Here is a 12,758-nt window from a genome sequence, read left to right as displayed (position 1 = left end):
CGGAAGTGGGCGCCGCCATGTCGTTGTACGGAACGGCCCGCGGGGCACGGCGCCACGGCGCGCGCACGCCCGCCCGCCCGCGTCATCATCATCGTCATCAATCGCATTCGTTGAGCGCCTACTACGCGCGGAGCACTGCCTTAAGCGCTTGGGAAGTCCAAGTTGGCAACGTAGACAGTCCCTACCCAACATCATCAATCGTATTTATTGAGCGCTTACTACGCGCAGGGCGCTGTACTGAGCGCTTGGGAAGTACAAATTGGCAACATAGAGAGACAGTCCCTACCCATCATCATCAATCGTATTTATTGAGCGCTTACTACGCGCAGGGCACTGTACTGAGCGCTTGGGAAGTACAAATTGGCAACATAGAGAGACAGTCCCTACCCCTCATCATCATCAATCGTATTTATTGAGCGCTTACTACGCGCAGGGCACTGTACTGAGCGCTTGGGAAGTACAAATTGGCAACATAGAGAGACAGTCCCTACCCATCATCATCAATCGTATTTATTGAGCGCTTACTATGCGCAGGGCGCTGTACTAAGCGCTTGGGAAGTACAAATTGGCAACATAGAGAGACAGTCCCTACCCGTCATCATCAATCGTGTTTATTGAGCGCTTACTACGCGCAGGGCACTGTACTGAGCGCTTGGGAAGTACAAATTGGCAACATAGAGAGACAGTCCCTACCCGTCATCATCAATCGTATTTATTGAGCGCTTACTACGCGCAAAGCGCTGTACTAAGCGCTTGGGAAGTACAAATTGGCAACATAGAGAGACAGTCCCTACCCGTCATCATCAATCGTATTTATTGAGCGCTTACTACGCGCAGAGCGCTGTACTGAGCACTTGGGAAGTACAAATTGGCAACATAGACAGTCCCTACCCGTCATTATCAATCGTATTAATTGAGCGCTTACTATGTGCACAGCACTGTACTAAGCGCTTGGGAAGTACAAGTTGGCAACATATAGAGACGGTCCCTACCCATCATCATCAATCGTATTTATTGAGTGCTTACTACGCGCAGAGCGCTGTACTAAGCGCTTGGGAAGTGCAAGTTGGCAACATATAGAGACGGTCCCTGGAGGAGGGGAGCTCTCAGTAGGGCCTTGAAGGGAGGAAGAGAGCGAGCTTGGCGGGTGGGCAGAGGGAGGGCATTCCAAGCCCGGGGTCGATGGCGGGACAGGCGAGAGCGAGGTACAGTGAGGAGATGAGCGGCGGAGGAGCGGAGGGTGCGGGCCGGGCTGGAGAAGGACAGAAGGGAGGTGAGGTAGGAGGGGGCCAGGGGATGGATGGACAGCCTGGAAGCCCAGGGTGAGGAGTTTCTGCCTGATGCGCAGATTGATTGGTAGCCATTGGAGGTTTTTGAGGAGGGGAGTAATATGCCCAGAGCGTTTCTGGACAAAGATAATCCGGGCAGCAGCATGAAGTATGGATTGAGGTGGGGAGGATGGGAGATCAGAGAGAAGGCTGACGCAGTAGTCCAGACGGGAAGTAGTCCAGCGTCGAAGACGGCTGAGGCGGCGGCGGCGGCGGTCCGGTCCGATCCGGGAGATGGAGCCCGTGAGCGCCTTCCTGCGGGACGGTGAGTCCCGGAGCCGCCGCGCCTGGGCCCGCCCCCTCAGTCACGGGAGGGCGGAACTGGGCGCCGCCATGGCGGTGGGTGTACGGACGGGGGCGCCGCCATGTCGTTGTACGGAACGACCCGCGGGGCACGTCGGGACGGCGCGCGCACGCACGCCCGCGTCGAAGACGGCTGAGGCGGCGGTTGGGCCGGGCGCCAGAGTCCGGTCCGATCCGCTCCGATCCGGTCCGGTCCGGTCCGGTCCGGTCCGGGCGGGGAGATGGAGCCGGTGACCGCCTTCCTGCGGGACGGTGAGTCCCGGGGCCGCCCCCTCAGTCAATCAATCAATCAATCAATCGTCTTTATTGAGCGCTTACTGTGTGCAGAGCACTGTACTAAGCGCTTGGGAAGTACAAATTGACAACATCTAGAGACAGTCCCTACCCAACAGTGGGCTCACAGTCTGAAAGGGGGGGACAGAGAACAAAACCAAACATACTAACAAAATAAAATAAATAGAATAGATAGGTACAAGTAAAATAAATAAATAGAGTAATAAATATGTCCAAACATATATCCATATATACAGGTGCTGTGGGGAAGGGAAGGAGGTAAGATGGGGGGAGACGAAGATAAGCATGTCCGACACAGTCCCTGTCTCTCATGGGACTCTCAATCTAAGCGTCCACCTCTATACACTTAGTCTATAGTGTTTTGAAAGTGCTGGAGATGGGGGGTGGGTGTCTAAGTTTTGTTAAGGTGGGTACCTTGTTTTGTTTTGTCTGTCTCCCCCTTCCAGGCTGTGAACCCGTTGTTGGGTAGGGACTCTATCTGTTGCCAAATTGTACTTTCCAAGCGCTTAGTACAGTGCTCTGCACACAGTTAGCGCTCAATAAATACAATTGAAAGAACGAATAAGTGCTTGCGGGGTTATGTAGGGAGGGAGAATAGGTTAGGGAGGTGAAAAGTTAGTTAGGGAAGGCATCCTGGAGGTGGGGTGATTTTAGTAGGGTTTTGGAGTTGGGGGGCAGTGGTGGTCTGTCATTTGTGAAGGAAGGGTTAGGGAGTTCCAGGCAGGAGGGAGGGGGAGACGACAGGGTTAGGTTGATGTTAGAGGAGAGGAATGAGGAGAGGTAATAATGATGATAATTACGGGACTTACTAAGCATTTACTGTGTGCCAAGCACTATGCCAAGAATTGGAGTAGATACAGGTTAATTAGTTGGGGGACAGGCCCTGTCCCACTTGGGAGTCACAGTCTAGGAGGGAGTAGGATCTAATCCCTATTTTGCAAGTGGGATAACTGAATCACAGAGAAGTTAAGTGATTTGCCCGTGGTCACACAGCAGACATGTGGCAGAGCTAGGATTAGAAGACTGTGACATGGACTGTGTCCAACTTGATGAGCTTGATGAGATCTACCCTTCTACCCCAATGTTTAGTACAGTGCCTGGCACATGGTAAGCACTTAACAAATACCATTTTTTAAAAAAAAGCTGGGGGAGAGGATGGTGTGGGAGCCATTCCTCTCTCTCTGCCCCGGGTGCTGTTTGAGCTGAGTTTGCTCTTCCCCCCATCCCGCCCACTCCCCCCAACCTCCCGTTCCCCCTGCCCCCCTTCTCCCAGGTGTGTTATCTCACCTGGAAACGTTGGAGGCCCGTGCGGTCGGGCTGGCCCGCCAGCAAGAGGCCCGGGAGACTCAGCGCCGGCAGCAGGAGCGCCTCGAAGTGCTGAGCGCCAAGATCCGGGACCTGAAACGCCAGAGGGACGAGCTCAGGGCCAAGGCCAAGGCGCGGCGCACCCAGGTGAGTGGCCCGGATCAGCCTCGGGACCCGCGTCGAGACCGGCTGCTGACCGGGCCCTCGGCTCCCCGTGCTGGCATCGTAGTGTGGCAGTGCCCCCGGACATTACCCAGGGGAGAGCTGGCACCACCTGCCTTCCCTACTTCATGCCAACGGTCCAGGAGGGCCCAGGCAGCCGGGCTCAGTGACCCCCGTCCCCCGCCCGCTGGCCGAGCGCCGTGCAGGAGGGAGAGGCTCTGTGGCTCCTCAGGGCCATTGTTGGGGTGGGCCCCGGATCCCTCCCGTCGGCCTCCTCCCACAACACTGCTGGCAGGGGCGGGGTGGGGTCTGGAGGCCCCGGGCCCCTGAGCGCTACAGCCGGGAGAGGTTCCCCCGCTGCCCGGCTCGGGGCTGTGCCTGCTCCGTGGAGGAGCCAGGCCCCAGAGAACAGAGAGGGGAGGGTCTCAGGGCCTGGGGGGGTGCCACCTACTGTGGGATAATCGGGACCCGCCCCCACCCTGATGGCAGCGGGGTGCTGGGGCAGCCGTTGGCATGAGCAGGGTAATGCGGCCCGGAGGGTCTCCCAGGGTCTGAGTGGCTCGACTTCTCTCCCCTCCCTTCTCCTCCCCTCTCCAGCCTGCTCAGCAAAGTAGTCCCTGCTGGGGCCCAGGTTGGCTGCTTCCCTGTCTGCCTGACACGGAGCCAGGCACTGGACCCCCACTCCATGGGGCCCCGCTTCTGCTCCGCGTCCCGCCCTGGGCCTCCCGGCCCATCTGCCACCGGCTGGCACGGGAGGAGTAGGGCGCGGTGGCCACCTTCAGTCCCCGAGCTGGTCCGGGACCCTGCCCGCCCTGATCCCTCTCCCTCACTGACAGCGGCTTCCGCGGGCCGGAGCCTCCAGCCGGAGCCTGGATCCCACCCCGTCGAGGGAGCTGACTGAGAAGGCACTTCTGGAGATGCGACTGGAACACACCCAAGCCGTCCTGGAGGCCTTTCGCTGGACAGGTAGCGCCACTGCTGCGCCCCAACAGTACCCTCTGGGCACCGCCCCCCTCCTCCTCCTCCAGTCTTAGCCGACCCCCTGGGGCGATCCCTGGGGCCCCACAAGTTGGGTCGGGGAATCCAGATGGCTGAATCCGGGAACTCCCAGGCTGAGATAGGCCTCAGGGAAGTCAAGGCCTGGCTTGCCCCTGGTCTGCCCTATGCTTTCCTAGTGGCTGAGGCAGGGAAAGAGTTTGGGACTCTGGCCCCAGAACAGCCTGGAGACACTGGGCCCCATCGCCTCCACGCTCAGTGGTGTCTAGGGATGGCCGTTGGACTTAATCCAGTCACTGTCTCCTTCGGACCTCTGTGGGAGCAGAGGCTGCGTGAGGCAGTCGGTCATAGGCAACAGGTCCGCCAGCTAGGCTGTGGGCATTCCTGACCCCCGGAGGGCGGAGGTCATCTTGCTGACCTGGCAGTTGTCCAGGGAGTGACCCACCCAGCTGAAATGAGCTGGAGCTCAGCCGATCACAGGGCAGGAGTCGAGCTGAGGGGAGGTCAGAAGGAAGGGTTGAAAGGTCAGTTAGGAAGTAAGCAACTTCCAGTGCCCCATCTGCCATCCCTGCCATTCTAATAGTGATAATAATGATGGCATTTGTTAAGCGCTTACCATGTGCAAAGCACTGTTCTAAGCGCTGGGAAGGATAGAAGGTGATCAGGTTGTCCCACGTAGGGCGCTCAGTCTCAATCCCCATTTTACAGATGAGGTAACTGAGGCACAGAGATGTTAAGTGACTTGCTCAGTCACACAGCTGACAGTGGAGCCGGAATTTGAACCCATGACCCCGGACTCCCAAGCCTGTGCTCTTTCCACTGAGCCCACGCTGCTTCTCTGCCCCGAGCCATCTCCCCAAAGTTCGTTCCGAGGGTGCATCTCTCCCAGTCGGCTGGAACGTCTCTGCCCCTGGATGGGGGCAAAGGGGCCAGGACTCCCCACCGCCCCGGCAGCAGCCGCCAGCCCCGGCCTCTCCCGAGCCACGCCGTCCATCAGCCTCACAGGCAGGGCGCCCCACCGGGGCCGGCTCCCTCCGCCACAGGAATCAGCGGGAAGCAGACCAAGCCCGGGGCCTGCTTGTACATCGGCACGGCCTTCGAGGGCACCCTCCTAGACCGCTACTACGTGGACCTGGTGGGCCGGGACCCTCCGCGCATCCGCCGCCACTCGATCCCCCCGTTCATCCCCCTGGAGCAGCTCGCCGCCCGCTACCTGCGGGCAGACATGCGGGGCTTCCTCTTCTGTCTCTCTCGGCACCTCAACGCCTACGCCAGCAGGAAGTATCAGGCCGACCAGTTCCAGGTACCCGGGATGGGGCTCAGGGAGAACCCGACACGGGGGGCCCCGGGCCCCGACCTTCCCAGTCCATCCCAGCCCAGTGGCGGTGCAGGGACTGGAGGTGGTGGGGTGGGAACTCTACTCCGCTGACTGCTGGGCACAGACTCCCTCAGCCCCCACCCATAGGGCTAGCGGCCACAGAGCCTTATGTACTGAATGCCCTCTGGGGCTGGTGCTCCGTCCCGAGCGCCGGGGAAACTGCCGTACAAGCCCTGTAGGGACACGATCCCTGCCCACAATGAGCAGCTACTGCAGCGAGGTGACAGACATAGGAGTCTGAACACGAGGAAGGATCAGAGTAAATGACTGCCCGCTCGATCGATTATCCCTGCCCACCCGAGTGCCGAGGATCGGGAGAAAATGGACACCAGGGCCTTAGAGGCAGAGGTTGAGTTGCTACGCATCAGGACTTTGAGAGTTAATTGGAGAGGGCTTGTTGGAGGAATCGGGAGTCGGGGAGGCTTTGAACTTGGGGCAAGCTGTGGTCAGATTGGTGGGGGAGAGAGTTCCGGGCCAGGAGAACAGCTTGAGTGAGGGGACGGAAATGGGAGAGGCGAGAATGGGTCACGGCTGAACTGCCGGAGGAGAGCCAGCCGCGGGAGCAGCGGGTGAACTGAGCTCGAAGGTGATGTGGGGAATTTTCCCAAGTGCTCCCCGAATACCATTGCTGCGGCTCTGGCGAGGTCCAGGAGGGCTGGGGGCCGAGGTGACCCCGGAGAGTGCAGGGTTGGGCCAGAAAGGCCAGCCGCCTCCCCAGTTTCTCCCCACAGATCCTGTCCCCCCACCGGCAAATCCCTCTCCCAGCCTGCTCCGTTCCCTCCAGCTTCCCTCCACAGAGCCCAGGCTGTGAGTTTCCCAGGGCTGTACCCTGCCGGTTTAGGATCAGACTAAATGACTGCCCGCTCGATCGATTACCGCTGCCTACCCGAGTGCCAAGGATCGGGAGAAAATGGACACCAGTGCCTTAGAGGCAGAGGTTGAGTTGCTACGCACTGGTGCCTTGGTGTCTGTCGTGGTCACCGTCAGGGTAACTGGCCTCCCATCCCGCTTGCCCCCACGTGCCCCACAGAGCAGGTTCGCCGCCTGCCTGACTGGCCCGATGCAGAGGAACTCGGCCTGCAACCTGCTGTCCTTCACCTACCACCTGGAGCAGGAGGGGCAGTCCTTCCACTTCGCCGCCAAGCTGGCCTACGCGGACCCCACCTGGAGCCTGCCCACTGACGTCACTGTCACGGTGCAAGGTAGGAGCCCGCCGGGGCGGCCGACGGGCCGGGGAGGGATCAGGCCGGTCCGGTCCGGTCCCGACACAGCTCTCCCCAGGGCCAACGCCCTTCCTGCGTCGCGTCCCCCTGCCCGGCAGCTGCCTGATCTTGGGCACGATCACCTGAGCCGGGCTGTGGGTTCCACCCGGGTGGGGAGGGGAGGGAGAGAGAGAGAGACATCGAGAGACAGAGACTCCTGTGATCTCCTGGGACCCCACCATCCCAGTCCAGTCACCTACAGATGTCAAACCATGCAGAATGGCATAGTGGGTAGAGCATTTGTCTGGGAGTCCCAGCTCTGCCACTTATCTGCTGTGTGACCTCGGGCAAGTCACTTCACTCTTCTGGGCCTCAGTTACCTCATCTATAAAAGAAGGACTGAGACTGTGAGCAGCCCCACTTGGGACAAGGACTGTGCCCAACCCAATTTGCTGTATCCGCCCAGCAGTTAGTACAGTGCCTGCAACATAGTAAGTGCTTCACAAATACCATAATTATTATTATTCATTCATTGTCGTCTTTATTGAGCACTTACTGTGTGCCGAGCACTGTACTAAGCGCTTGGGAAGTACAAGTCGGCGGCATATAGAGACGGTCCCTGCGTAGCTAACTCTAGGCTTTGCCCATGGAGAGGGTGGGCCAGGCCAGGTGAGGTGAGGTGAGTGGGGTCAAGCTGCTTTGGCGAATGCTTCTGCGTCCCATGACTCCTGTAGCACGGGTTCCAGCCAAGCTCCGGCCAGGCCCACGGGTAGGGATGCCACTCGGCCCCAACCCCTCGGCCCCGCTCCGTGGGCAACGGCACACCCGGCTCCCGGGGCCACCCTGATGACCACTGCCTCTTTTGGACCAGGAACCCCCTCTGCCCTGAGAGAGGAGCAGCGAGCGGCCCACGTGGCCCAGTTCCGGCAGGAGCCTCTGCACCGAGCCTTCGCCACCTTATCCGGCCTGGGCTTGGACGGCGTCCAGGCCTGACTGCGCCGACGCCCACCTACGGTCTCCTCCCAGGGGGAAGGCTGGAAGGGGTCTCGGAAGCGATCCCGGGCCTCGGCCCCCAAGACGGCCCATCTTCCGGGCTCCTGCTTAAAAACCTGGGGCCCGGGGGCTGGATGGGGAGGGGGATCCAGCGGGGAGACAGCCGGCTGCGGGGTGCCCTGCCCTCCCTTCCCCGGGCCCAAGGGAGAGCACGCCACACGCGCTCGGGTCGAGATTTGAATCCAGTCACCCAGTCAGCTCTTCTCAAGTGGCGACAGGGGCCGGCGGATGATGCGCTCGTGGTGAGCCGTGAGAAATGAAATGTGGGAGAATCTGTTTGTAGATAGAATATATTTTTTTCTTGAAATACACAGTTATTTTTTCTCCAAGTGAAAGGAAGTATTGCACACGCGCTCTCCTCCTGCGTCGGCCGGTGGGAGCCGGGCCGGGCCCGAGCCCCGGCAGCCAGCCGACCCCCACGGTCCCCGGCCTTCCCACATGCCGACTGCGGGGACCACAGGCTCGGCCTGACCCGGTCCGGCAGCAGATAGAGCTGCCCCGCGTCCTTCCCCGGCTGCCCCGCGCCACACCGCCCTGGGGCGAGAGGGCAGGCGGGGGTTGGGCGAGTGGCAGCCTCCAGCTCCCTCCTCCAGGAAAGGGGGTGGGTGGGGCGGGGAGAGGAGAGGGGGGCAGCTGCAACTAAGAGGCGACGGCAGCGGCAACAGCAGCACGAGACTTGGTCTCAGCTCCTTGGTGCAGAGCGTGGGGGCGTGAGCGTGGGGCGCGGTGCCTTCAGGAGCAGTCGACCACCTGGTGCGGCAGGGTGACGGAGGAGCTGCCGTTGGGGAAAGGGGCCACCTTCTCCCGCCCCTTGAGGAAGAAGGTCAGCAGCTCCCCTTTGCCCTTGACGAAGACGCGACCGCGTCGCACAAAGCGGAAGCCGTACGTCCGGAGGATGTCCTGCGTCTCCTCCACCACCTGCGGGGAAGAGCGTCCGAGCCGTGTCGGGGCACGGGGAGGACAAGGACGGCACACGCGTGTGGCAGGTGTGGCCGTCGGGTTGCGGTGGGGGAGCAGGGTCCGTGGTGGCCTCTGGCCGCCCCCGCACCTAGGTCGGGGCAGCGCACCAAACGACCCTCGAGGAATGCTGCTGCTTTTACCCACGGGGTGATGGGGTCCGAGGAGCGGGGCCTGTTGGAGAAAGGAAGGGCAGCCCGGCCCCGACACCCACCTGGATGTTGCCCATGACCCCGGTGGACTCCATCCTGCTGGCCACATTAACCGTGTTCCCCCAGATATCGTAGTGGGGCTTGCGGGCGCCGATGACCCCCGCCAGAACCCCGCCTTTGTTCATACCTGTAGGGGTGGGGAAGGGGCTGGGTGGAGCCAGCTGTCTCACCCCCAAGCCCCGCCCCCCGCCCTGCGCCCGGCTGCGCTGGACCTCACCAATTCTCAGCATGAAGTTGTTGAAAGACTGGTTGTTGATGTTGGTCAGCGTGTCCTTCATGGCCAGGGCAAAGTCGGCCAGGTCGGCCAGGTGCTGCCAGCGCTCCTTGTCCGACTGGTCCTCCTGGGGCCGGCGGGGGTGGACGGTCAGGTTGCTGCTGTGCACTGAGGGCCCCCCCGCACCCAACCCCAGCCACCACCAGTGTGGCTCACACTGTCCATGGATTGCAGCACCGGGTCATACCTTGCTGGCGCTGGTAAAGCCATTGGTGTTGGCCTCTGGGGTGACCCCGGATGCGGCCATGTAGGTGCTGCCGATGGTCTTGATCTTGGTGATGATCCGGAACTGGGGGTTGTCTAGGAGCTGGGCCGGGGTGAGGTACCGTTAGCCGGGCCTCTCCCAGGAAGGTTACATGTTTCACTTGCCACCACCCGCCCCGCCCCGACTCTACAATCTCTACTTGGTGTCCCACCAGCCCCTCAAACTGAGCATGTCCATCACCAAATGCCTACCAATTCCTCCCCACCACCCAGCTTTCCCACGTGCATCGACAAAACCACTCTGCCCTCCGTCTCAGAAGTCTGCAACCTTGGTGACTTGCCCAAAGTCACACAGCCGACAAGTGATGCAGCTGGGATTAGAACCCATTACCTCTGACTGTCAGGCCCGTGTTCTTTCCACTAAGCTACACCGCAGTGCAGTATAGCAGTGCATAGAGTGAACACTCAGTGCCCGCTGAGTGAGGAGGGTGGGTCAGGGCCTGGGATTCTGAGGTGGCTTTGGGGGGGGATCTCTTTCCTGCCCCAGGGTGTCCTAGGACATCACCCGCTTCTCTCGGCCTCAGCCCCGGAGGTCGGGGGGCACTCACGGAGTCAAAGTCAGAGATGATCTCATTGAGGAAGCGCAGGCACTCGATGCCGCCGTTGTTGATGCTCTCCTCCGTGTAGAAGTCGGCGAAGTTGGGCAGCGAAGCGAACATGACCCCAATCTCGTCGTAGGTCTGACTGTACAATTCCTGCGGGGGCGGGGGGCACGGGAGCGAGAATGAGAAGGTCCCGGGGGGCTGCGGGAAATTCTGGCGCTCTTGTCGACGCCAGGAGACCCCGGCTTGTGTCGGTGAGCACGGGAGCCGCCCGCCACCCCCGCGGGACCGGATCTGTGCCCGGCCCTCGGTGGGGGGATCGTCACCTCATCCCTCTTCTTGGAGCCCAGGAAGTGGCGGGCCACGTGCTCCGGCAGCATGTTGGTGACCAGGGCCTCGTTCCAGCGCCGCATCTCGTAGACGCGCTCCTTCTGGTCGTGCACCTCCATCTTCCACAGGAACAGCGTCCGCGCCAGCTTCTCCACCTGCGCGCCCCGGCGGGACGCCCCCCGCCCCGCTCACTTCGGGCTGGGATCTCAGGAGCCCCTCCCGGCCCCGGGTTCCCTCCCGGGTGAGCCCACTGTTGGGTAGGGACCGTCTCTATATGTTGCCAACTTGTACTTCCCAAGCGCTTAGCACAGTGCTCTGCACACAGTAAGCGCTCAATAAATACGATTGATGATTGATTGGTCCCCCGGGCTCCCAACGCGGTCGACGGGCAGGGTCCCTGCAGCTGCGGCGATGTGCCACGCGGTGGCGCCCGAGCCCTGGCCCCGGGCCGCCGCGCTCCGTTCCCAGGGCTCAGCAGCGCCCCGGGGCGGCAGGGAGGAGAACAGCCGCCCCCGCCCCCGCCCCCGCCCCCGCCCCCGTATTTCGGGCTACGGAAATAGAGGGAAGAGATGGGAGTCGGGGCCGGGATTGGGTGGGAGACTCACATGGCGAGAGAAATAGTAAAAACTCAGCATCATGACGAAGAGCATCGCTGTCATCGAGTACTTGGAAGGGACCAGGGGCAGGCTGAGGCGGGGGGCAGGCAGGTCAGCTCTTTCCTTTTTCTCCTCCCCTTCCCTTCCCTGCTCCCTCTCCGGGGGACCCCGGTGGGGACAGTCGGGCAGCCCCTCCTCCCTCTTCCCTGTCCCCTGCCTCCCCTTCATATTTCCCTTGGCACATCTCGGCCAGCCCCTCCCCCTGAGGTGTCCTGTTCTGGGTCACCCCAATTGCCACCCCCCCCCGTCCCAGGAAGCCTTCCCTGGTTGGGAGAACGGGAGAGCTGACCCCCAGTGACCTCGCCACCCCCGTCCGGCCGGCATTGCCACCTGGGGTGGGAACCCTCACCTGCTGGTGCCGTTGAGCAGGTCGGGAAACGGCACCCGATTCTCCGGGCTGACGAGGTGGGGCGAGCTGCTGGGGCAGGCGCCGGCCGGTCAGGGGTCCGCGAGGTTGGGGGGCACAACTGGGCCAGATGATGAGACCCACAACCCTCCGGCCCCATATGATTCCGCGCACCACCGCCCCCGTCCTTCTGTTGGCCCCGGACTCTCCTGCCCCTCCACCCGCCTGGCAGTGCCCGTGCTGGGGGTGGGCTTACTCGTGCTCCTGGAATTGCTGGCGGTCGTACTGGTCGAAGGCGGGGTGCCAGGCGTAGATGTTGACCACGCCCACGCCCCCCAAGAGCAGCAGCATGAGGGTGAGCTTGACCATGTGGCTGACCTGCACCAGCATGACGATGGCGATCAGGGTCAGGATGGCGACGTAGCTGGAGTATTTGGGGTTGGCGGCACAGCCGCCTGCCGCCGTCCAGTTGCCGGGATCCCCGGAGCAGTGCAGGCAGCTGAGCTGGGGGCACAGGCAGAGGTGAGGGCGGCAGCACGCCCTCTCGCCCAAGCCCACCGGCCCGGAGCCTGCCCGGTGTCCAGCTCTGGGAGAGGGAGATCGGGCGTGGGGCTTGGGGATGGGGGGGGGGGGTGAGGGTGCTCGCTCCCCCCCAAACCACGGTGGGGGCTCACCATGTCCACGAGGTCGGCCATGATGAGGATGATGATGGCCGCCACGGCCCAAGTGTTCCTGGCCCAGCGTGTCCTGTCGATCCAGGTGGAGAAGGCCACCAGCTTCTTGGAGAACACCTGGAAAGGGAGGTGTTTGGGGAGAGATGAACCCAAGGACATGCCCATCGCCCCCACCCCCCCAGGCAGTAAGCTGGCGGGGGCGGGGGATGGAGGCTAGGGGGAAAGGGCCCAGAGTCCTGCCCCTGCTCTAAAAACAGCCCCAGGGGCTGTCCCCATCCTCCTCCCCACCCTGCAACTCCTCCACCCATGCACTCTTGGGAAGGGGAGAGAATAAGAAAGGAGGGAAGCAGGGCAGCCTGGGTCACAGTTAGATTGCGGGGGGGGGAGGGGGCGTCCAGGCAGTAGGAAGAGATTAAGTCCTGTCCACTGCCCACTGCCCAATGTCCCAGCAGGAACTGGTCTGCTGCAGCTGCTTCAGCAAG

General features: G+C 61.8%; 2 protein-coding genes across 4 annotated transcripts in view; one reads left to right on the top strand and one right to left on the bottom strand.

Moving 5' to 3' along the window:
• The first annotated feature begins 1,804 nt into the window (after positions 1–1,804).
• Positions 1,805–8,350, top strand: CENPO (centromere protein O). The gene is given in 8 exon segments (XM_038770898.1): positions 1,805–1,883; positions 3,199–3,377; positions 4,229–4,358; positions 5,432–5,691; positions 6,797–6,968; positions 7,840–7,947; positions 7,995–8,104; positions 8,106–8,350. Coding segments are annotated over 8 exon segments (1,086 nt in total). The 5' UTR covers positions 1,805–1,852; the 3' UTR covers positions 8,202–8,350.
• ADCY3 (adenylate cyclase 3) overlaps positions 8,296–12,758 on the bottom strand; it is a 26,722-nt gene continuing 22,259 nt past the window's right edge. For 2 of the 3 annotated variants that reach the window (XM_038770895.1, XM_038770897.1), the window contains 10 exons: positions 12,277–12,393; positions 11,859–12,106; positions 11,606–11,674; positions 11,206–11,287; positions 10,597–10,755; positions 10,277–10,423; positions 9,652–9,771; positions 9,408–9,531; positions 9,193–9,317; positions 8,296–8,939 (listed from right to left, as the gene is read on the bottom strand). In XM_038770895.1, the coding sequence (XP_038626823.1) occupies positions 8,754–8,939; positions 9,193–9,317; positions 9,408–9,531; positions 9,652–9,771; positions 10,277–10,423; positions 10,597–10,755; positions 11,206–11,287; positions 11,606–11,674; positions 11,859–12,106; positions 12,277–12,393 (1,377 nt within the window). In that variant the 3' untranslated portion in view covers positions 8,296–8,753. The remainder of the gene's footprint in view (positions 8,940–9,192; positions 9,318–9,407; positions 9,532–9,651; positions 9,772–10,276; positions 10,424–10,596; positions 10,756–11,205; positions 11,288–11,605; positions 11,675–11,858; positions 12,107–12,276; positions 12,394–12,758) is intronic. The other variant, XM_038770896.1, reaches the window with a different exon arrangement.

This window comes from Tachyglossus aculeatus, chromosome X2 (genome assembly GCF_015852505.1).
Source record: "Tachyglossus aculeatus isolate mTacAcu1 chromosome X2, mTacAcu1.pri, whole genome shotgun sequence".
Classification (NCBI taxonomy): Eukaryota; Metazoa; Chordata; class Mammalia; order Monotremata; family Tachyglossidae; genus Tachyglossus; species Tachyglossus aculeatus.
This window is presented reverse-complemented; position numbering and strand designations above follow the sequence as displayed.